At 39.4% G+C, this 24,007-nt stretch overlaps 1 protein-coding gene across 1 annotated transcript in view; it reads right to left on the minus strand.

Moving 5' to 3' along the window:
* grin3a (glutamate receptor, ionotropic, N-methyl-D-aspartate 3A) overlaps positions 1-19,694 on the minus strand; it is an 89,779-nt gene extending 70,085 nt beyond the window's left edge. The window contains exons 1-2 of the mRNA XM_033975896.2: positions 19,041-19,694; positions 1,146-1,864 (exon numbers count right to left, since the gene is read on the minus strand). Coding sequence (XP_033831787.1) covers positions 1,146-1,864; positions 19,041-19,694 — 1,373 coding nt within the window. The remainder of the gene's footprint in view (positions 1-1,145; positions 1,865-19,040) is intronic.
* Between the last annotated feature and the right edge of the window lie 4,313 nt (positions 19,695-24,007).

Below are 24,007 nucleotides of genomic sequence, written 5' to 3' on the forward strand. Positions count from 1 at the left end.
GTTCTCTGGGTGGCTTGAAAACAGATTTGTAGTCTAGGGCTGTACCTCGTTTAATCGATTAATCGGTCAACGCTGTCTTAGTCGAGTAAAATTTGTTTAGATGTTTAAATTAATCAAAATCCAACGATTGGATTTGATTATTAGTGTGTGTTTACATGCAGAAAACATTTTGAAATACCGCAAATTCAGGTGTTAGTTCATCAACGGAGAAACAATGGAAAAATTAAGTTAAAATAAGGCTTTCAATCTTCTCCATTTTATCTTAAATCTTTCCTTTGCTAGATTTTTCCAGTTTTTTTTTTCGTTGTCAACACAATCAGAACAAATCAGAAAGAAATCAGACTACTCACATCAGATTTTGCTGTTGAAATCCCTTTTCAAACTGTCACAACAACACTTTCCATCACTGCATTCCTTTATGACGCCACTAAAGCAAAAACAAGTCTGTCTACTTTGAATTATGGGAGTATTACTGAAATGGCATAAAGGCTTGTGCTGAAAGTAATACTTGACATCACCACAACCTTTTAATCTGACAAATAATATGTTTCGTATATTGTTAATGAATAAAACCAGGTGTCCACAGCATGGGTTTTGGTCATCTATGTTGAAAGATCACAAATCATGGGAAAAATCACATGCCATGGCTCAACAATGTGGATCGTAGCTATCACAGTGAGACAATGATTAAACTGAACTGTTGTATAACCAAAGACAAGCTGTGATTGATCTGAAACATGTCTCATGTGTGACTAACACTAAACTCAAGCTCTCCCTCCCTTATAGAGAGAGTTCAGCCATGAATTAGGACCTTATCTGCCCATTTTGTTCTCATTTACCAACTTCTACAATTGCAAAAACACTGCTAGCATGTAGCACTATTCTCACCTAACCAGTAAAATTGCAGTTACTTTACCACCACGCGGGGTCTAGAGTCTGATATCTGGTTGTAGCCAAAACTGATCATTTGAACCATCCCAGTGTGTGAATCAATGGTCTCATACAATCTTAAATTCCTCATGTCTTATAGTGTGGCATCTATTCAATTTTGTATGTCCAGTAGGCACAAAAAAATGGAGCAAATGGAGAGGACAGACACACATATAGTAAGACAATGCCATTAACACACTGAAATCCCACCTTACCTTGACAAGTACTCCCCAGAACTCCCATTGCTTGTTTGAAGTACATCCATACAGTTTGTAGTTCCAGGTATAAGCGCCAAGGCCGGGTTTTGCATGGCCGCGCTTCCAACTGCCCGCGCTACCACCTCCAGCGAATCCTGTACGTAATGATCCAAAGTAGGCGACCCCATGACCCCGTGAGCTAGTAATCCCAATGGTAACCCCTCTGTCCTTAGCTCCGCCACATTTTGACTGTCACCCAACACCCAATGGTAGTCCGGAAGCATCATTTTCGTTGCGATTGTCCAAAGTCTCCGTACTTCCCGAATGTCACAACCAAAAGTTACCACAGACGTTGTGGTCGATGTCTCTCTAAGCGTATCCAGGAGTTTCATGACAACTTGCTGCGGATCTGACTTAAGAGGTGAAGCTGTGGAAGGTGTAGTAGTTGTGGCAGCAGATGAAACAAAATATGGCACAGATGATAGCGATGATGGCTGTTCCGCTCCACCAGATGGCGATAATGAGGAAAAACTCAAAGTTGTGGTGGTGAGATTGACTAGCGTGCCCAGGTGGAATCGCGTGTTGTTCTTTATGAGGATGAGGAAATCGTGAATGTTCCAGTTCTGGCAGAGAAGAACGCTGATGTCCCACCAGCCATTCATCATGAGCAGGGAGTACAGCAGCCGCGATGGGGGGGCCTCAAACGTCCGCATGGCCACTTGGAAATGAAGAGGATTCTGCAAGAGAAAAGGAAATAAGATAAAGTTGAAAAAGCAAGTAAGAGATAGTTGTCTAAAGTGATTAGGAAAAAAGTAGAAAATAGCAAGAGTATAAGCTGGAGTACCTGATTTTTAAACTGTGAAAGGAGGAAGATGGTACCCATAGCTCTCACAAACCTTTAAGAACATCGCTAGTATTCAGTATTCACATGCATGAGCTTTTTCTGAAAGTCAATACATCTATAGGGAAGTATATATGAAAGAAAAACATATTAAAAAACTAAATATGTGGCCATTTATTGTTTGGATGCTTTCAGTATGAATCTGCAAAGTAAAGAGTCAGGAAAATTGGCAAGGCAAGTTTATTTGTAATTCAAAGCACTTTCCAGAATTAGAAATATATTAAAATCACAGTACAAACTAATTTAAACATAAATAATCATACTACAATTAACATTAAAAGAGAAGAAGAGTTGAGAATAAAACCCTTTCAGTCGTATGCGCAGCTAAACAAAACCATTTTGAGCCTGGATTTAAACATTGTCAAAGTAGAGGCCTGTCACACAGCTTCAGAAAGAGTGTTCCAGGTTTTAGCTGCATAAAACTGTTATGCTGATTCTCCATTTTTAGTTCTGACCAGCAGGAGGTCGCTGAAGTCCTCAGAGTACGAGATGATTCATATGGCACTAACATGTGGGAGATGTACTTTGGTGCTAAGCCATGGAGAGACTTGTACACAAGCAGAGCTGCTTGACTATTCTCTGAGCCACAGGAAGTCAGTGCAGGGACCTGAGCACAGGACTTATGTGTTCATAAATCCTGGTCCTAGTCAGGACCCAAGCAGCAGTGTTCTGGATGTACTGCAGCTTACCACACGTTTTGGAGAGGCCAGTGAGCAGGCCGGTACAGTAGTCCCGCCTACTGAAGACAAACACATGGAAAAGTCTCTCTAAATTGGGTTTAGGCTCTATATTTTTGATTTTTGCAATGTTTAGCAACAATAAAGAACAGCATTAAATGAAAAGTGTGTTCAACCTTTTGGCTGGTAGTCTACATGCAAAAAGAAATTAACAAGAAAGTACATACGTCATGTTATTAATCTAAAAGTCTATCAATTATTATATTCTTTTCAAATCATTATAAAAATTTTGAGTCAGCTGGCCCAAATGCCAAACCCAGGTCAGAGGGGCAAAAACACTTCTAATTTGGCACAGTACACTCTGAATGAGACTTGAGCCAACAATTACGTTTAAAATGGTCTTTTCCTTCTCAGCACAATGCTTAGTTCCATTCCAAAATATAAAGGACTATGAAAAGCATCCGGCAAAGACAGACAGTTTGAGACAAAAAAGATCAAATTTGAAAACCGAGCCGGTGACCATCATTCATATTTCATACAGTTCAGTGACACGAGCGCTTATTGGAAATACAGAGCCTAGAAGCATGAGACTGTTGAAGAACTCAGCAAAAACAGTCAAAATGGTGACAATGGGGATGGAGGAAGTCGAGTGTAATGTTAGTGCCTTAAATTTGAAAGAAAATTGAAATTGAGAGATTCTCCAGAGAAGAGGCAGGGGCGACATAATGGGTTTAAATCCAGGAGGCATTCTGCTTTTGAATTCAATTTGTTACTGAAGACAAAATAACCTGTACCTATGCATCTTATTTCAGCCATAATAAAGTGCACCGTGCTTTATAGTATTAGTACGTTATTAAAATGTTTTACATATAAAAAGGTTTAAACACTGGTATTCTGGTTAGAAATGTTTCTGACCAGTTACCATTTTAATGTAGCTTAAAATACTCCAGCACTGTACCTTCATTTGGCCAAAACTCCTTGTCAATGCCCGATGTCGTTTCATCACTAAAGCACAGTTTAAACAACAAGGGTCCTAGGACTGACCCCTGGGGCACTCCACAGGTCAAGGCCTTTTTATCAGACACATTTTCCAATTTCAACAAAGTCTTCTAGATAGGACTTGAACCAGTTTAGTGCAGTACCAGAGATGAACACCCGGTCCTCTGTAAGAGGATTCCAAGATCAACAGTGTCAAAAGCAGCACTCAGATCTAACAGGATTTTAATATTTTTAATGCCCTGAACCTTATTATTAAAGAATACTGCAAACCCGTTGCACTTAGATGTGGAAATTAGTTCTAAAGGGAGCGGAGCTGGAGGGTGTGTTAATCTGTTTACAGTTGCAAATAGGACACGAGAAGATTTACTGCAACTTCCAATAATGTCCAAAAAATACCTCTTCCTTGTACAACATAAACTGTGGTTGTACATATACGTCTTTTCCCTGTAAATGTGTGTCCTAGCTCTTGGTGATAACAGCTTTGGGGGAAGGCAGGGGGAGGGCAAGCAGGGGGGAGTTTGGGTGAGGGACCAAGCGAAGGCCGAGGAGGCGGCGCATGGGGGGAGTTTGGGTGACAGACGAGGGGGGCCATGTTGTCAATCAAACCTGTTGCTAAAGCTAGCGGGAGCGACCTTGGGGAGAGAAGGCACCTGATTTATCTGTTTTTTTATATTCATATCTTGATTTATAGACAAAATTGTGAAATAGAAACACCAGTATCGTGTAGAATGGGTTAATATTAACAATTTTAATACCAAAATGACGAGATTCACTGCAGCAGTTACAGAGAGAGAGGTGAACTTACACTTACTTACTTCTTCTTTGGAACGTGACAGCTAGCAGGTTAACTATGCCTATTTATATATACAGTCTATGGTCCTTAGGCAACACACTTCACCTGCACTTGCCTTTATGTGTTGGGTGGAGGAGACAACTGACAGCCAGTGACTATAAAAGTTGCTCACCACTACCGAGTATTCCTACTTGAAATCACCGAGCTAGTGTTAAAAATGATCATTTTAACCTGTAACGTAAATGTCTATTCTTACATTAGATTGTCACAGAATTTACCATAATAACTAGGCCTACTGAATGTGTGATGTCCTCTTAAACACAGCACATTTCTTGGGTTTCCCCTTTTGACCAAAAACACAATTCAAACATGGTTGCTATCTGACATATCAGATAGCACATCAAGACACAAAGTTAGAAACATGTAAGGCCAGCTCTTTACTTCAGATTATCTTGCAACAATAAAAATATTGCTTATAAATGCTAAATGGCAATTAAACAATAATGATCATAAAAACAGATAGACTTCACTAACCTACAACAGTTATAACCCTCATACTCCTGTTTATCGGCTTTGAACAAACTGAAAAGGGGAAAAAAACAACAACAGACTCAGCTGAAAGACAAGGTTTGTACAGAAAAAAGGAAATAATGATTGTGAGTCTTTGAGAACTGAAGACAGTGTACCAGGGAGTGATAGATTTCCAATAGTGAGGATCTCGACAAGTCTCAAACAATGTCACTTGTTGTGTTGCTTTTGAATGTTTTGGCAAGCCACACCCTGTAATGCTGTGGTGTAGTATAGAACAGTATATATGATCTCACACTATAGAAATCAGGCTTTGATTAGCTTTATTTTGACTGCCTCCACATTCCGGTGTTAAATGCTTCTAAAATGAGTCACAAAATCATATCCCTACAAATTTGGCACCTGATTTGTAAAGTAAAATAAAGTAATGCCTTACAAATATTATGCATTATTCGTAATGTTAACAGCCTTTAAACTTGCTCTCAGGTACCTTTGCTTTGGAACTTCAGAGCTTCCCACATTCTGATCTGCTACAGCTCATAGCTGAGGGAAATGCCATGGGGAAAACAAACTAGGTAATGAAGAACATAAACATGTTGATATAAGCATGTCGCAATAGTGAGCACAGTTTGACGCCAGAAATGCTTAAAATGAGCCTGGTGATGATTTATGAGCTAGTGCTTGGTGAGGCTCAGAGATAAAGGACATTTTACAGAGGATTACTGGAAATAGTGTGAATGAAGCAGAATACAACTCTCTATATATTTTTAATGAGGGAACAATATTCTAACAAGGTTCAGCTCAAAAAAGTCAATTTTGCATAATGCGTAGAGATTAGAGAAGCATATTGAACATATGTTACTGAATGGACTCAATTACAGTTAGAGGAGTAATAGATTGTGACATCACATCACAAAGATTTTAGACAAACAAACGCTACAACAAAGCTAGTATGTCATCCTCCTTCAAAACAACCTCCTCATTTCCAATTCTAACCATTAACGTCTTTTTTTCCCAAAACAATTTCTGGTTTTCCAGAGTGTTTAAATAGAATTATAGAATGCATGCTGTGTGCCAGTTTGTTTGCCTATGGTTTATAAAGTGGGCTATTGAAAGGTCCTGTGCCTGACTTTTGGTCATGAAATAATAATAATGATGAATAATAATGCCTTACACTAGTAATGTGTTTTACACTCAAAGTGCTATACTGTAGTCATTATTCATTCCCTCCACACTCGGTGATGGTAAGCTACTATTGTAGCAACAGCTACCCCAGGGCAGATTGATAGAAGTGAGGCTACCAATCTGCACCATCGGCCCCTCCGACCACCACCAGTCAGTCACAAGCACCACTTTTATATTAGGCCATGTGGGTGAAGAGTCTTGCCTAAGGACAAAATGACAAGACTTGGTCCGAGCATGAATGGATCCTCTGACCTTCGGTTTGGATGACTGAGACACTGTCACCCCTTTAGTTCAGGAAAACGAGAGACAGATCATTTTATTCTTATCAAAGATTTTAGATGAGAACCACGCCACGAACAACTGCATGTGACTGTCACAGACAATTGTTTCTCTGTCATGAAAGAGTGAGAGAAGGGATTGAGTGGGTGGAGCTGGCCCATTAAAACACAATAAACCTGTATGTATCTAACAATAAAAGAAAGAAAATAATTTAAAATGAAAGAAATTATTTTGATAGGGGGAAATGACTGACCCAACAAATCAAGGCTACTTTTTCTATATAATCCTAATATAAATGCAGCCAGCATCTCAGTTCAACAGGAATTATTAAAGTTTCCCCAATCCCGATCAAACCGACAGCAAATACATTCACTTTTCCAGTTTCTGCAAGGCTGACCATGTAATTATGTCTGAGGAGCAGTTGAAAGAGTTGTTCAGCGAGCCTTATCACAACATCTCCAGTCACTCCTTCATCCCCTCACAGCCTACTGAAGGTGCAGTATTACAGTGAGCTCTGATCACATAAGATATATGCCGTTATCCTGTAACTTGTCAGATGAAATTAGCAGCAGTTTGTATGGACCTCCCGATCCTTCTTGAGATAACTTGGCACAGTCTGCTGAACACACAGCTGTCCCAGCAGCCATTGCTCATGCCTAGCTCCCACACACAGGAAAGGCCCCATGTGGATTCTGTGTAATTGATTCCAAAACTTTTACACCAGCTCTGCACTAAAAACACCATCATGGCATTTATTGGTTAAATTAATTTGTATCATTAATCACCTTAGCAAATAGACACAAGAATGTGTGGTAATTGCTCTTCAGCCTATAGAAAGGCAGTCAGAGAATATAATATAACAAAACATGGCTATGAAAGGTCACGGGAATCACAATACAATATTGATACAGTGTACAATAAGGCTCCCAGTGCAGATAATGGCAATTCTACATTAAGTAAAGATAAGGTTTCCTTTCTTTAAATTAGAGAGAAGTGCAGTGCTGCCAATATTTTGCTACAAAAATTGGTTATTACATGGTAATAGAATGTCAATATTTGGATATTTCTGTGGAACTGAGGTCCAGAAGGTTGATTCCATGGCTGCCAAAGCCTTGTGATGTTTGCATGTTTCTCTCCATGTCTTTGTCGGTGTCTCCCATGCCCCCCAAAGAATGAGTTTTCCCCATGTATTCTAAACATACATACTAGATAAAATTCTGAGAAAGCCAAGCTCAAGATCTGGAGATGTGTCCCAGGACAGCATGGCCCAGTAGCATTGAAGGATGGGTCAAATGCAGAGGACACATTTTTATGGGTACAATTAAGTTGACGTCAGAGATGTGAGAGAAGCATGTGGCCAAAGGAGGGGAGCCGTCATGGCTGCACTCTCTGGTGGCCACTCTCCCCTCTCACATCTCTCCCATCAGCTCAGACTCTGCTGTGGCTCTTTGAGGAGCTGTCAGTGGCTGACCCTTCCCATGCCGTGTGCCATGTCTTTCTGCTTTGTTTCATTGCGGACTGCAAAGTGCCATTCAGTTGTGTGTTCACTCCCATGTGGCCCAAAACTTCAGAAAGTTCCTCCAGCAGATACTGCTATGTCAAAGCACTGCTAACGTCAATTCAACACTTTCTGTGGGCCTTTCAAAATAAAACTACCTGCATTGCCAAACTGCAGAATGGGCCTTATTCTGACAAGATTTTAAAATGACAATGAAGTAGCGCAAAATACACAAAGGTGTCATGTCGTGCTGGCGAATTGGTGATGGGCTGCTGCATTGCAAACACTCTCGGTACATTTCAAAATATTTTTGATTTGTGTGTGGCAGAATTTATCATCACAATCTTATGAGTGTTTCCCTCTTGTTTGATGTGACTGTTTTAAAGATAAAATTGTTTAAATTTGGGTAGAAGACAAGATTATAATGACACACTTTTAAGTTGGGCTTTCACTGCTGTGCCGTAGCAGAGTACATAATCTAACATTTTGATGATGACAGGTGGGAATCAAGAAGTGTCATCTCTGGAGAGGAAAACAGATTGAATATACAGGATATATCAAACCCAATACCATGTTTTTGATGAAGAAACACCATTATAATATGGTATCAGTATTCAATTTTCAAACCATAATGACGTTCTATAAAGATAGTGGCTGCTGTCTCATCTCATCTTTGCAAACTATGGCTAAGAATTACACTAGTAGAGTAACAACTTTCCTCTAGTTTCCATCCCTGTGTATTTTACAAGTAGCAATAAAATAATGTTATAGCTTATGAAACTCAATGGTTTATGTTTTATATCCTATACATTCAGCAACACTACACTACACCAAGTACAAGTAACTACTCTATTGAACTTCCACCATGCAACCCACGCTCTCTCAATCTCTTAAGTAAATATCTTTTCTCTGTGCAAGGCTGCAGTCTCTTATATGCATTCATCTAGTGCTTTTGAATGTGGAAATCCCCTCACTGACATCAACCTTCTTTTATCACTGCTGTTATATCATCTATCACAAAAAACATCCAAAAAACAACCATTTAGCAGAGTATTTCAAGCCCAAAAAACTGCAACTTTGGCAAATACTGCACCGGATCACAACATCTGAAACCAATCGTTGGATAAGAAGCATAACTAATGACAGAATATTGATTTCCCTTGATCTGGATAAAGGTATGATTAAAATGGTTTTGTATTTTTCTTATATTTTTACAAAAAGCTTGGTTCTATCAAAGGCATGCCCGTATAATCAATTACACGGAATTGCTGAGCTGGTAAAGTAGGATATATATATATATATATATATATATATATATATATATATATATATATATATATATATATATATATATATATATATATATATATATATATATATATATATATATATATATATATATATATATACTGCAAAAAGGCACATTTTAACTCTCATAGGAACCTCCTAAGGCCTTGACCCTCAAATTTATATAGATCTATCATTTGAAAGCAGAGAGAGTATAACAAGTATTACGCATTCAACCGGTGATGCCACTCTGCACAATTACCTTAAACATGCTAATAAGATTAAAGGACGTGTACTAGATTTTTTTTCCATGTATTAAGCAAAAGTCTTTACCCAGCACAGATGTATTGTATAAGTTGTTCTTGAGGTCAAAATAAGTCCACTGTGTACTGTCTGCATCTGATTATAAAGTGTTGTATCAACCGAGAAACAGAAAGTGCCCAGTTAGCATGCTAGTTGTTGTTAGCTTTACGGTGAGGGCAAAAATCTGCTCTAGTCTCTAAAAGTTATGAAAAGTTGGATGTTCCGAATGTATAAGGTAAGTAAGGAAAACTTTGGACCACTGCAAACTGATGAACTAGTTCTGTTTTTCACATTTTTAAGACAGTAAAAAATCAGGTACAGCGCCTTTAATCTACAAATGACTTTATGGTAATTGAATGTTACACAGCCTCAGCACGTTTCTCTGATTCCAACCTAAATCAATAAAAGATTAATCACTTAGGAAGTTACACAAAGAGCCTGCAGTATGGGGGTATGTAAAATAGGAGAGTTAAGAGCCTGCCAGACTGTATGAAATATCTCTTATATAACTGCACTTCAGAGCTATGTAAAGACATAATGTTACGCTGACACTGTGGATGCTTACACAAAAAGACTGGATTCTAATTTAAGAACTTTTAAAATTGTCCACAACTTAATAAAACTAGTTTACAGAATAAAAATGAGTTAGCACATATAGTGTATCGTAGACCATTCCTGAGCTCACTGCACACAGTCTGGTGCTGATATTAATGTAGTTTATCCTGTTCAATTAAATGAGGCAGCAGTTCTGTTGTTTGTAGACAGCACAGGCTAATGATTCTACATATGCTTGTACAGTAATTACACTGGACCTTACATCCTTCTCATTATTACAAAAAGTACTGCACCAATATTTATTTTATATGGAGTTAGGTCTTAAATAGCAACAATTGAAAGCCTTTCTTGTTTATGTTTAGGAAATCCATAAGCTTTTTTGTTGTTGTTGTATCACCCAGCCCTATACAGAGACATACAACATAAGCTCCAGTACGACAATGAAGCAATCTACCAGCAAATATGGTCAGGGGTGTCAGGTTTACAAGCAAAGTCTACGGCTCAACAATCCCGTGACATGTTTCAAGTTCTTGACTGTTCATGTGGTGAGCTTGGGTGTGGATTTCTGAGTTGAAAAACCTGAACGTTTGCCGAAATTCACAGAACGTCAACATGTTTCAAGCGTCTGCCCTCAAATGCAAATGCGTCTAACTAGAGATCATGATGTGATTTTGACGCTACGGTAAATAAAACACATTTTAATTTTCACTTTTAAAGGTGTATTTTAGAGTTCTGACCTGTAGACTTTCTTTGACAGGACAGTAGAGGCTGATTGAAGGTGAAAAGTGGGGTGAACGTTTAAGAAATCAGCTTTAGATCACTACCGGGCAGCACATTAAATAAAATACATTTACATAAATACAATCAGCTGTAAGATTATATTTTGTTTTGCAGCTAGCCAATGAGTGATATCTTTTAAAACAGTATACCAAGAAATTTCCCTTGGTGCCAGAGTTCCCGTGGTGTTTCTGATCTGTAAACAGTTCCTTGTTTAGTCCTTGGACACTTACACACCCCACATCGAGCAGAGCGGTGAGAGCTTTCATAATGTGTGTTTGTGTGTTTGTTTTAGAGACGGCTGCAGTCAAACAAGGTCAATATATTGAATGAACTGCTCTCGGGAGGCATTCACAGTGTTCAAAGTTCAAAACCTCAGTTCAGAATGTTTTACTTTCAGAAACCTGCTGGGAATTCTAGTCAAACGGATTGAGTTATATGGAGCGTTGATCCAGTTCCATAAAAATCACGCCATACTTACTTATTTATGAATTACTTTCGGGGAGATATAAATAGTTAAAATGAATCGCTAATACACCCCTAGTTGTTTACAGTAGGGAGTATCTGTTACTATTATTAATTACCCTAAGGTTTGACCTGTCACCTGAGCAAAATGTATTCAGTCCCAACCTTGAACCTGAACCACGGTCTGCTAGTTTCGTGAAATATCATGATTCAGTGCTTTTATGTTCTTCTCAAACAGAGGCACTTTTCCCCATCCTCCTATTGGTCAGTCAAAGTTTAGCCAATTATAGTGAATTGTGAACTCTCAAAAGCAGCAGATGGCTTTAGTTACCCCTTAATGGAGGATAAAACGATAAAAAACTGGGTCAATCGCTATACATTTTTTAGCATCTCATCTACTTTTTGGCCAAATTGAAATGCCGAAATGCTGCGCACATATGAATCAGCAGAGGCAATGTGACCTCTAAAATCGTTTCAGTGTACACCAGGGTAAAGCTATGAGGTTAAGTGAAGGGAATTAAAGTAAAACATTTAAATGGATGGTGCTAGTCTATATACAAGACATTCCACCACTTCGCCCTTTAGTCCATTTAAAAAACTTGTCTTTCATTGGTGGGTGGCATTAAATTCAACCCACAGCTCACAAAATCAATGCACCGAAAACATATTTTTTTCCTCAGAACTAGAATATTGAAAACCAGACTCCACTAACAGCAAAATATTTCCTGGTGGTTAAACAAAAAAATCAATCTTATCTAAAAACCAACCCCTACACATTTAGCGGGGAACAATACTCCGCTGTCTGCCCTCCCAAACAATGCTAGTGGAGAAAATGCGGCTAGTCGTTAGCGCTCATTGAAATGCTGTTACTGCCCTGTTAGTGCCACCTAATTAAAGAGCTCCACAGCGCTGCACTAATAACTCTGTGTGGGTGGCTGCTCCTTAACACCAAACACAAGCAAGAAAACCTCTCCAGGCACAGCAGGTGAGGACCTCCAATCTCAATTATACACGATTCAATGTTGTGAATGAACTCCCAAACTCATAATGACGACAAGATGTAGAGAGATTATTAAAGATTATCAAGGATTATCAAGGTCCATTACCTTAGTTTAAAGGAACTATGTAGCGTTCTGCAGGTGCTGGGGTTTAGGCAGTGACGATTCAGATCATAGAGAGGCATTTTAGGTCCACACTGGATTTGAGCATTGAAACTGGCAACCTAAATGAGAGATTCATGTGAGGCTCATTCTGCTTTCTGATTGGATAATTGTCTTGAGGACCAAAACATCAACATATAAAGTAAATGGGACATCAGGTTTTGTAAATAAGAAAAAATCAGCATTAGAACTGTTATCAGTAAAAGTTATTTGATTGGAACATCATCATTATCTCATATCATATAATCTAAATCTTACACACAGCTCCTTAAATAGATTACACATAAAAAAAATGAAACAGACCATTTTCTTAGAGATGGATAAAGATAAAAGATAGACATATTATCAAAAATATTGATAGTATCATGGATGTTGTTTTGAAGATTATGAAAATTTGAATATTCCTTATTTCGTAAACACATTTGTCACATTTGTTTGACACTTAAAGGCTTTACCTGATTTTTTCCCATGTATTTGAGCAAAATTGGTCTTACCCTAGTGCAGATATATTGTATAAGCTGCTCTTGAGGTCAAATAAGTCTACATCTAATCAGAAAGCCTTTTATTGTCCGATAATCAGGAAGTGTGCGTTAGCATGTTGTTAGTATTACCATCCCAGCAAACTCCTCACTTGTCTCTGAGAGTTGTGAAAAGCACTTATAAACTCATCACGGTGAATAATTAGGATGTTCAGTATAACTTTGGATGACTGCAAAGCATTTACAATTAACTAAATGTGTTTGTCACAATTTTAACAAAGTAAAAAATCAGGTGCAAACTCTTTAAAACCTCATCTAATACAATTAAAGGCACGTTTAATCCATTTCCGTTGGACTGACAAAAGAAGAAATTGTGTTATGGATTTATGACAATGCAATCCACCCCTACAGAAACAAGCTCATAATGATCGCTGTCCGTGGTGCTGAACGCCCAACCACCCTGTAAAAGCTACTGATCCCTGAATGTTAGGTGTAATTGTTGACTCTGAAGTTTTGAAGAGCTGACAGAGCTAGAGACCAAGTCCAAACTCAAGATAATACAGGACAAAATAGTTCTAAAACAGTAAAAGCAAGAATAAGTTATTTCCCTGTAATTAGTGCGCTGTAACACAACTGTTGCACATTTGTGTCAAAGAGGTTTTTCGTCAACCACTTCTGAAACTTCTGAAAGCTGTTTGTGCTGAATTACAAAATTAATTAGCAGACTGTGGCATCAACACCAGAAAAAAAACGGCAGCTAATTATCTCTTCCACTCAGTCACTCAAACGTGCACAAAAAATAAACACTGTGGAGATCACTGTTTACTGCATTGTGAATCAACTTGAAGATGCACTATGTAATTTTTTTTTTTTTTTTCTGGTGAAGGGTCCACCACCTGCTTGGATCCATGGACATGATATTGCTTTCTACAATATCTTGCATTTGTTCTATTACAGGTGTTTTTATTACCAGGCCGGCTCTGGGCATAGACGGTCACCTAGGCACAAATCGTAGCCATAAAAAAAAAACATGTAAATAAAACTGTTTGAAGGGTCCCAGACAGCATTTTCTGTGTGCAGTGAGATATAATGCATCCGAATGAGCCTAATAATTAAAAGCATACAGCACAAAATCAAAGACAGTGGACAGAGTTTGGAATTCAAAATAATGTTCTATAGCCCACAAGCTTCTAGTCGGTCTCTGTTTTTCACCCATCCACCTCTTATTCACGGAGCTACGAGCACAAACAGTCATTCATATGTCTATGTTTTTTTGTCAATAGTACAAAAAACCACAACAAAGCGCAACCATTTCTCTCCACATTTCAAGTGAAATCTTGTAGAAGCAACATAAGCACGAGAGCAGGAGTGTGGATGCAAGATTTAGACTGGACTGTTGCCTAGAACGTTTGTCCGGGGGGCACTGTAGAGCGGGGGCAGAGCACAGGGATGCAAAGGTCTAAGGCTCCGCTGACAACCACCAACACAGGATTTGGACATAAGTGACACAAGTGTAAAATACAGGTTAGTCCCAACTGTGCCACAAGTGTTTTTATAATAACGGATGCCCCCTTTGAATCTTGGAGAGAAGTACCCTACAATCATAATAAATAGAAAACCAGAAATGTATCTAATTTACCCCAGATTACAGAAAATGACTTCAGTTTTGTTCAAATTTACTGAAGGGACCCCAAAATTCCAGCTTTTAAAATTACCTGCTATGAATTCAATACAGAATTCGATTGAGGGCCCCTTATTCGTGGACTAATGCCAAAAAAGGTATTGGCAAAATACACTGCCTAGCCAAAAAAAAACAAAAAACTTTGCCACCAAAAAAAAAAAGGGGTCACACACTCCAAGGCCTTCTCCAGCACATCCCAGAGATTCTCAATGGGGTTAAGGTCTGGACTCTGTGGTGAACAATCCATGTGTGAAAATGATGTCTCATGCTCCTGAACCACTCTTTTACAATTTGAGCCCGATGAATCCTGGCATTGTCATCTTGGAATGGAAGAAAAAATCCATTGGAATAACCTGGTCATTCAGTATATTCAGGTGTCAGCTGACCTCGTTCTTTGAGCACAGGCTGTTGCTGAACCTAGAGGAGGCTTGTATCCATTTGCTTAGTCAAATCCAGGTGGTGACTTTTTTTTTTTGGCCAGGCAGTGTATCTCTCCGTAGATCTGATCTGTCGCTCATCACTTGCTGGTCTCCATGGAGGCAAAGTAATAACATCTTCATGGAAACAAGCAGGTACCAAAAAAGTTATATAATGCCTCTTTGATCCTGAGAAAATGGGGTTGTGAATGTGGAGTTTGAAGGTCAGTGTAATGCTATGTTGGTTAAATGTCTTGCCCAAGGACACAACAACAATAACAACTAGTGGATGAAGGTATCAAACTGTCAACCTTTGAGTCAGTGGGTGAAAACTCAACCAACTAAACCACAACTACTACTGCCCAAAACAACAAATACATAATATCTTGACTTTTGGTCTGTCATTTCCACTTTATTTTCAGCAGGTATCATTTTCCCCACTATTCTAACTCACTGGCTACTGCTCTATAATTCTGAGCTGGGTTATTTGACAGAAGAGTGCTTTTTTGGCGGGATAAATGTCCAGCCTTGTATCTCGCCCCAAACCGATAGTCATTCTAGATTCGTAATAAGTAGTGTGTCTGACACTCCCAAACTTCTCCCTAATACTATGGCTGTTACACGTTAAACTTGTCTTAGCCTATGGAAGACAGGTACAGCGTCTTTAACCCTTACAAAACATGCTGTTCTGAGTTTTACTGTCTTAAAACGTTCATTTTAAACAGTTAGCAGTGGTCCAAATTATTCCTCCCTGACCTTATGCATTCAGAATATCTTAATTATTCACTGCAATGAGTTTACAAGCACTTTTCACAAGTCTCAGAGAACATTGCATGGTTTTGACGTGACGATAAAGCTAACAACAACTAGCATGCTATAGGTTCATTTTAGACAGCTTTAGTCAAAACATATTCCTTAGAATTTTAACGCATTTCGAGCATTTGTTCAACACAATTAGTTTTTAAACACTTTTCACAACTTTTTGGGGCCAAAGTGGAAATTTGTCATCGCACCACAGCTAACAACAACTAGTATGCTAATAGTGCACCGGAGTTACTTCCTGGTTTGTGCCTGATAAAAATGCTTTATAATATTTACACAAACATCGGGTACAGCCCCTTTAATTTCCTTGTTACTAAAGGCGTTTCCTTGTTAAAGTAGAACTAAACAATCAATCAAATTTTGCCACTTAACTGTGCACATGGTATTTTAATCGTATTGTGTACAGCTCCTAGGCATTTTGCACACTTTTTAGTCTATTAGGCCAATTTACAGCTTTCTGGTAAATAATAAAATTTAAAAAAAATTGTGTGCAGCCTCCAGTGGCCCCTGCAATTTCAAGTACTACGTGACATTACACAGAACTGTCCTGATTAAAGCCAGGTGTATCTGATTGCAAACAATTGGCTGTTGAAGTGTGGAAACCTGTTAGACCAATCACACTGTTCCTCATATGACCAGAACCAGACCCTCCCCCCCCCCCCTGTCACTCTCTTTTCTAATCCCCCAGTTTAACAGCTCTATTTGAAATGTGTTTTCGGGCAGAGTTCAGGTGCTTAGTCCCACTTTAAGAGGAGATTCACCCCAAAATCTCTACTCAAGTTGTTAAAAAAATAAAAAGTTTTCCGACTCCGCACAAATATTGGTTTCAGCTTATGTAGCTTTCACGCCTTGATGTCTCTGTTCTAATGTCAACAAAGCCTAAACAGCTAGCTTCCAGCGCCTATGCCTCCAGAGGGGAGCGCACAGCATGAAGCATCGCAGTTCACTGATCGGTCACTGGAGTCATTATTAACAAGGGTTTTTTTTGCGCAAACTTCCCCAAAGAAACCTTTAAAAGATTGTCAGAGCGTGAGCGGATGACATTTGGAGGGTATTTCAATATAGCCAACAGTTGTCTTAGCTCCGAAGCAAAATATTCTCCCTCAATTCCCATGGTACAGCGCATAAATAACCCTAAGGTATTTTTTCAAGATACTGTTTATGGATCTATGTCTATTATACAATTCTGTAACTTCCACCTATAGCTTCCATACATATAGATCGGCTATGTTGTCCTGAAATTGAGGAAAACTTTTAAAATACAGCCCTGGGCAGTGTTCAGTTTGAATGCATCACTAGCTCAGGCCAAAAGCCAAAAGTTTCTATCAGCCAGTTCTTTGTTTGGACCGCTTTGCATAAATAAACTATTCTCGGTTAAGCTCAGGCCACAATCGGAGCTTGCCAATGAACTTTGCACTGCAGGCTTTGTAAATGATGCCATGTGACCGCAGCTTTGAACGAAGGCAGATCTGAGAAAAAAAGTGGAGTGTTGGCTGCACGGTTGCGACGTCAATACCGGTGTTGACGTTTTCAAAATTGGGATTTAAATGTGCCTATGTAGTTTTTCTGGTGGGCGCTTTTCCTTGGAATATTAAACATGTTATTTAATATATCTATCTTGCATTCATTCAGTTACAGTTGCTTGGATTACTAATGAAATGCCTTGAGATTTCATACGTTCATTGTCAAAAGCAATGACATCTGTGTAGAGAAAAGCAGATGGTGTTACCCTCCACCAGAAAAGCTACGCAGTGCATCTTTAAATTCCTTTTTTTTTGTTGTACTGAGAAAAACAAACAACCAAAACAACAATTTGTAGAAGGGATTTTGGCTGTAAAATCTTACACTGCGACCTTTACTGTACTGTCACGACAACAAACTGTACACACTGCATGAAATACTTTGATGTATCGCTGAGCTTGTTAAATTTCATCAAAAGTTTAAATATGAAGTGTGTACAAGGAACAAGTAGCAGCTAACTGGCTAAACACGGTTGTTGCTGTCCATGGTGCTGAAACTTCCACCAGTCCAAATCCAACAGCTTTGGCTTGAATTAACTTAAATTTAGGTTTACATTTTCAAAAAAAACACGGCTCACGTTTGAAGATGGAGAGACAATTTGAGCTATCAATCAAAACAGTCACTAACAAACTGCATTTTGTGTGTACGTTTGTAAAGGTGTTTTTTCAAATCAGTTAGAACCTATTGATGGAACGTATTTGATTCTGGGTTGAGCATCATGCGACACAAATGACCATTTTTCATTAGTTTAGTTTTTAGAACACAGTAAAGAACGCTTTTCGATCAGACAAGAGATTTTCTGAAATATTTTGCTGCATTTTGGTTGGTCTCCTTTTCATCTGAACTGTAGATGAAAACTACACAGTGGTTGACAATTACTCCGTAGATACAAATAAAGACTCAAAACTTCTTTCTTGTGATATACATACAACAAAAATTGAGCTTAGTCTACAAAAAAGACAACGAAGCAACACAAATTGGCTTGATCCAGCTCAGCACTATCCGTATGATGAAATATATTAACACCACTGACGAGAATACAATGAATTCCCTAAATGGAAGGATCAATAGGTTGACCAATGGGCTGAACTCATTTTCTTTATCTGTCTACCACACCAACATCGTGTCCACTGTTATTGGCTTGTTGGAGTAATTGACTCACCACTTAGACCCGATTGAGAGCATTTAAAACCAAGATGAAAAAATCAATATTAGTGAAAAAGAGAAGACAGCCTAGACGAATGATTAAAATGACTCTTAGTAGACCTTTCATCAATGCTGCTCTATCTGAATGTATGTAATTAGACAGAAGACAGGTGGAATGTAATGCTTCAAACTGCAGGGGACAGGCGCAGCCGGAGTGGGCTCCTTAACGCGGGTTACTAATGACATTTGTATGATTTCACATCGATCGGATCTGCTACAAGGCTTGTGTCAGCGCGAGCCAATCCGTGCGCGCTTTTGTTGCTGTGGTTGCTGTGTACAGTAACGTGCTGCCACCCGCGCGCCCACGTTCACGTCACTACAGTTGTTTATGTGTGCGCGCGCAACAGTTCCAAACACACTCAACTCAGCAGGAAGTTTTACCTGGCTGAAGCGCGTGAACTCCCGCTGCACCACGCTGACCACGGGCACCTGCAGCGCGCTCGAGACGAACTCCAACTTTACAAACTCGTCCCTGTTGCGCGGGAAGGCGATCATGGCCAAGACCCCCTGGACCACCACTGTGTGACAGACACTTTCCACGAAGGACAGCGGGTCCTCCTCGGTGTCCGGGGCGGCAGATGAGTCCGAGGAGGCGAAGGAAAAGGCGGGCAGTTCTCCAAGTCCAGACCCCACCGCCAGAACCATCTCCATGGTCAGGTTATAGGGCAAAATCCCGGCCCGGTTCATAGCCTCCACTGCGAGCAGAACTGAGTCCCTTGGCGAGAACACGCGGTTCTCCTTTGGGCTGTTGTCCTCCCGTTGGCGCGCTTGGTTCTTGTTTCTGTTCGTGCCTCTAGTCCTGAGATTGGCAGACCTAGGCGCACTGGCTGACCTGACCTGCCTGTCGTCCCACTGCTCGGACGCGGCAGAGGGTGCGAAGAGCCGCGGCTGCACGTGCAGAGCTCCGAGCCTGACCGTGTGGCCGATCCTCTTGAGCACCTGGCACGGCTGCGGGTGCGAGTGTGCGCGCGGAGGCAGGTAGGTGAGAGCGCACAGCAGGAGACACGCACCGTTCATCCTCGTCGTCAGCCCCATCGTCCCGCCTGGCGCTCCGCAGCTGCAGCCGCGTCGTGGTGCGTCGGTCCGCGGATACAAACAACAGGCTGCCGAAGCGCGAGACCCGGCACCAGCAGATCTCCAAAGGTGGCCCTTTTCATCTCAAAGCATCACTCAAGCCTTGGGTTACAAAACAAGAGGCAGAAAAGATACATGGCATATTCCTTTTGCGTGAGGTAAAACACAAAGCTCCAAATTGTTGCTCTGTTGCGCATCACGCACATTCCCAAACACTCCAATCCAGTGGAAACACCTCAACGTTATCCCCAAATCCGTATCCAGAGCGCGCGAGTCCAAAGGCGAAAACAATGCAAACACAGCACGAAAAATATATACATGGATGTTGTCCTTTGCGCGCGTGATGCCTGGCTCGAGTCAACCTCCACACTGACACTTGTACCGGCGAGACCTCCGGCACGAGAGCGCGGACTCGTGCGCACGTTCCTCCACAGTCCTTAGTCCACCCACTACCCCACCCTCTCCCAAAGTGTGACAGGGAACAAGTTGCATAAGGAATATGTGACCAAAGACATGCGGTGGAGAGGGAAGGTGGAATAATGTAAAGACACTCTCAAAACCTGCAGGATGTATAAATAACAAAATGATTTATTTGTTTGGCCAATTCCTCTGGTTTCAATGCAAGGAAAAGTAGTGCTGATCTAATGAAAATAAATAAATAAATAAATAAATAAAATAAATTCGAAATCAAAACACAGGGTTAGGGTATATTGTGTTTTTATTTATTTTACTACAGTGTGGAATCCAGAAATGACATTAATAAATAACAAAACAAAAAAAATAACACTTAAAAAATCCCTGATTGCCAATTAAATTAACTATGTTTTTTTGTTTGTTTGTTTGTTTGTTTTACATTTTTGATTGCGCTGAAAAATGTAGAAAAGACCACAAGTCCTTTGAGCGGGCCTGCATCTCCACAAACCTGCTCGTCTCCATGGAAATATCGCTTTGGCCATAAAATTTCACAGTATGGCATAAAAATGACCCTCTTTTGGAGAATATTCTGTTTCTGGTTTTAACTTTCTATTTCCATATTTCTATAGCACGCAAGTCACTTTTCAGTTGTTGCTCTAATATTTTGCTTTTCGCATAAATATTTATTGACTGAAAACTGAACTTCATAAGGTGTGTTTTTATGAGCTTACACCTAAAATTAGAACAGGTGTTGTGTTAGTATCTGCTTTATTAGTCCAATAACATTTTGGATTTACTGTCGCTGTTTTACGGAGGAGCAAAATGAAAAAGCTACATTCTTCAAGTAATATTAAGCATCTTAGTGCCAAAATGCAAAAATAAATGAATGAATGAATAAATAAAAATAAATAAATACATAAAAAATAAATACATAAATAAATAAAAAATAAATACATAAATAAATAAAAAATAAATAAATGGATAAATAAATGGATAAATAAATGGATAAATAAATAAATAAATAAATAAATAAATAAATAAATAAATAAATAAATAAATAAATAAATAAACTTAATGACAACCAATAAGTGATCTTAAAATAGTGGGGAAAAGGTTGGTCAGTTGTAGAGCTATAGAGGTTGCCCCATGGGTCAAATGCAGAGGACAAATTTCAATATGCAGGAAAAATAAAATAAAGAAAGTGACTGATGATTGTAGACAGCAGCACTAAACAGAGTGGAGACAGAGCAGGTTCTAGAGGGGACTGTGCCGTTTAGGGAAAGGACTTTGGACAACTGTCTTTTACTCATGGAGCAGGTCAAATGTGGAACACACAGTCTGATCAGACATGACACAGGCAGCATTTTCAAAACATTTACAACAATGACTGTCACCATGGAGACCAAAACGACATTTTATTTAATTATTTTATTTATTTATTTTGTCTGTATAGTGAGTGTGTTGTGTGTATAGTGAGTGTGTTGTGTGTATAGTGAGTATGTTGAGTGTTGTGTGTATAGTGAGTATGTTGAGTGTTGTGTGTATAGTGAGTGTGTTGTGTGTATAGTGAGTGTGTTGTGTGTATAGTGAGTGTGTTGTATGTATAGTTCGTGTGTTGTCTGTATAGTGAGTGTGTTGTGTGAGCGTGTTGTGTGTTGTGTGTATAGTGAGTGTGTTGTGTTTTATTTACTTGCCTTGGGTCTGTCCAATGTATGTGATGTGTTTGTGTTGTATTGTATGTAAATGGCGTTTTTCCCTGTGTGAACATGGCTGAAGACAAATTTCCCCTCGGGGATAATAAAGTAACTAACTGTCTAGTGCATGTGTTGTATGTATAGTGCATGTGTTGTATGGTGAGTGTAGTGTGTGTGTGTATAGTGAGTGTGTTGTATGGTGAGTGTGGTGTGTGTGTGTGTGTGTGTATAGTGAGTGAGGTGTGTGTCTAGTGAGTGTGTTGTATGTATAGTGCGTGTGTTGTGCATATAGTGAGTGAGGTGTGTGTATAGTAACTGTGTTGTGTGTTTCGTGAATGTGTTGTGCATATAGTGAGTGTGTTGTATGTATAGTGAGTGTGTTGCGTGTATAGTGAGTGTGTTGTATGTATAGTGAGTGTGTTGAATGTATAGTGAGTGCGTTGCGTGTATAGTGAGTGCGTTGCGTGTATAGTGAGTGCGTTGCGTGTATAGTGAGCGTGTTGTGTGTATAGTGAGTGTGTTGTGTGTATAGTGAGTGTGTTGTATGTATAGTGAGTGTGTTGTGTGTATAGTGAATGTGTTGTGTGTATATTGAGTGTGTTGTGTGTATAGTGAGTGTGTTGTGTGTACAGTGAGTGTGTTGCGTGTACAGTGCGTGTGTTGCGTGTACAGTGAGTGTGTTGCGTGTACAGTGAGTGTGTTGCGTGTACAGTGAGTGTGTTGCGTGTATAGTGAGTGTATTGCGTGTATAGTGAGTGTGTTACGTGTATAGTGAGTGTGTTGTGTGTATAGTGAGTGTGTTGTATGTATAGTGAGTGTGTTGTGTGTATAGTGAATGTGTTGTGTGTATATTGAGTGTGTTGTGTGTATAGTGAGTGTGTTACGTGTATAGTGAGTGTGTTGTGTGTATAGTGAGTGTGTTGTATGTATAGTGAGTGTGTTGTGTGTATAGTGAATGTGTTGTGTGTATATTGAGTGTGTTGTGTGTATAGTGAGTGTGTTGTGTGTACAGTGAGTGTGTTGCGTGTACAGTGCGTGTGTTGCGTGTACAGTGAGTGTGTTGCGTGTACAGTGAGTGTGTTGCGTGTATAGTGAGTGTATTGCGTGTATAGTGAGTGTGTTACGTGTATAGTGAGTGTGTTGCGTGTATAGTGAGTGTGTTGCGTGTATAGTGAGTGTGTTGCGTGTATAGTGAGTGTGTTGCGTGTATAGTGAGTGTGTTGCGTGTATAGTGAGTGTGTTGCGTGTATAGTGAGTGTGTTGCGTGTATAGTGAGTGTGTTGCGTGTATAGTGAGTGTGTTGCGTGTATAGTGAGTGTGTTGCGTGTATAGTGAGTGTGTTGCGTGTATAGTGAGTGTGTTGTGTGTATAGTGAGTGTGTAGACTGTTTGACATAAACCTACCAAGGGACTGAAGGTGGAAATTGGCCACATTAGTATAATCTTTACATATTTATATTTTCAAATGTTTATTAATATTTCCTGTCCCTTTACAAATAAAGAAAATAAGAAATAAAAGCTGTAGGAAGCAAAAATGAAGCTGTTGAAGTGATTTTTGAGAGTGGCATGGGCAGAGTTAGGGGCATTAAACGGATAGCTCAAGTTGAAAATTTTGGAAAGCGTTCATGCAGAGAGGAATAGTAAACATATTGACTAAGGATAGCTGCTGGCAGGAGCTCTAACAAAATGAGGATTTATGGAGGCAGTGAAAATGGACATCATCAGTGGTGTAAGGTGAAGGCAGATTCACTGTAGTAAACAAAACAAAACAAAAAAAACCCAAACAAGCACAGTGAACATTTAAGACTTTAAGCATGTATATTTGATTATATTTTTAAGTATGTAGTAACCAAGCACCGAATGAATTCCAACTTATCAACCTCATATTTATTGAATTGCAGATGTTTATACTGTTAAAAATACCTAATTGTACTTTAAACAGTGTTGCCTCTCCACAGAACTGACCTGTAACTTGGCTTGGCATGCTCAGTTCCAGATGAAGAATCTGTGGGGGATTCCATGTCTGATTTTATTGCAAAACCAATGTGCAAGTACAAGTAAAGTAATGTTGAAGTTTAGTGGCTTGCTGGGGAAGATTCCATGCAATATCTCCATGGAGGCAACAGATATCGTACCCTTCACCAGAAAAAGTTACACAGTGCACCTT

This window comes from Periophthalmus magnuspinnatus, chromosome 12 (genome assembly GCF_009829125.3).
Source record: "Periophthalmus magnuspinnatus isolate fPerMag1 chromosome 12, fPerMag1.2.pri, whole genome shotgun sequence".
Classification (NCBI taxonomy): Eukaryota; Metazoa; Chordata; class Actinopteri; order Gobiiformes; family Gobiidae; genus Periophthalmus; species Periophthalmus magnuspinnatus.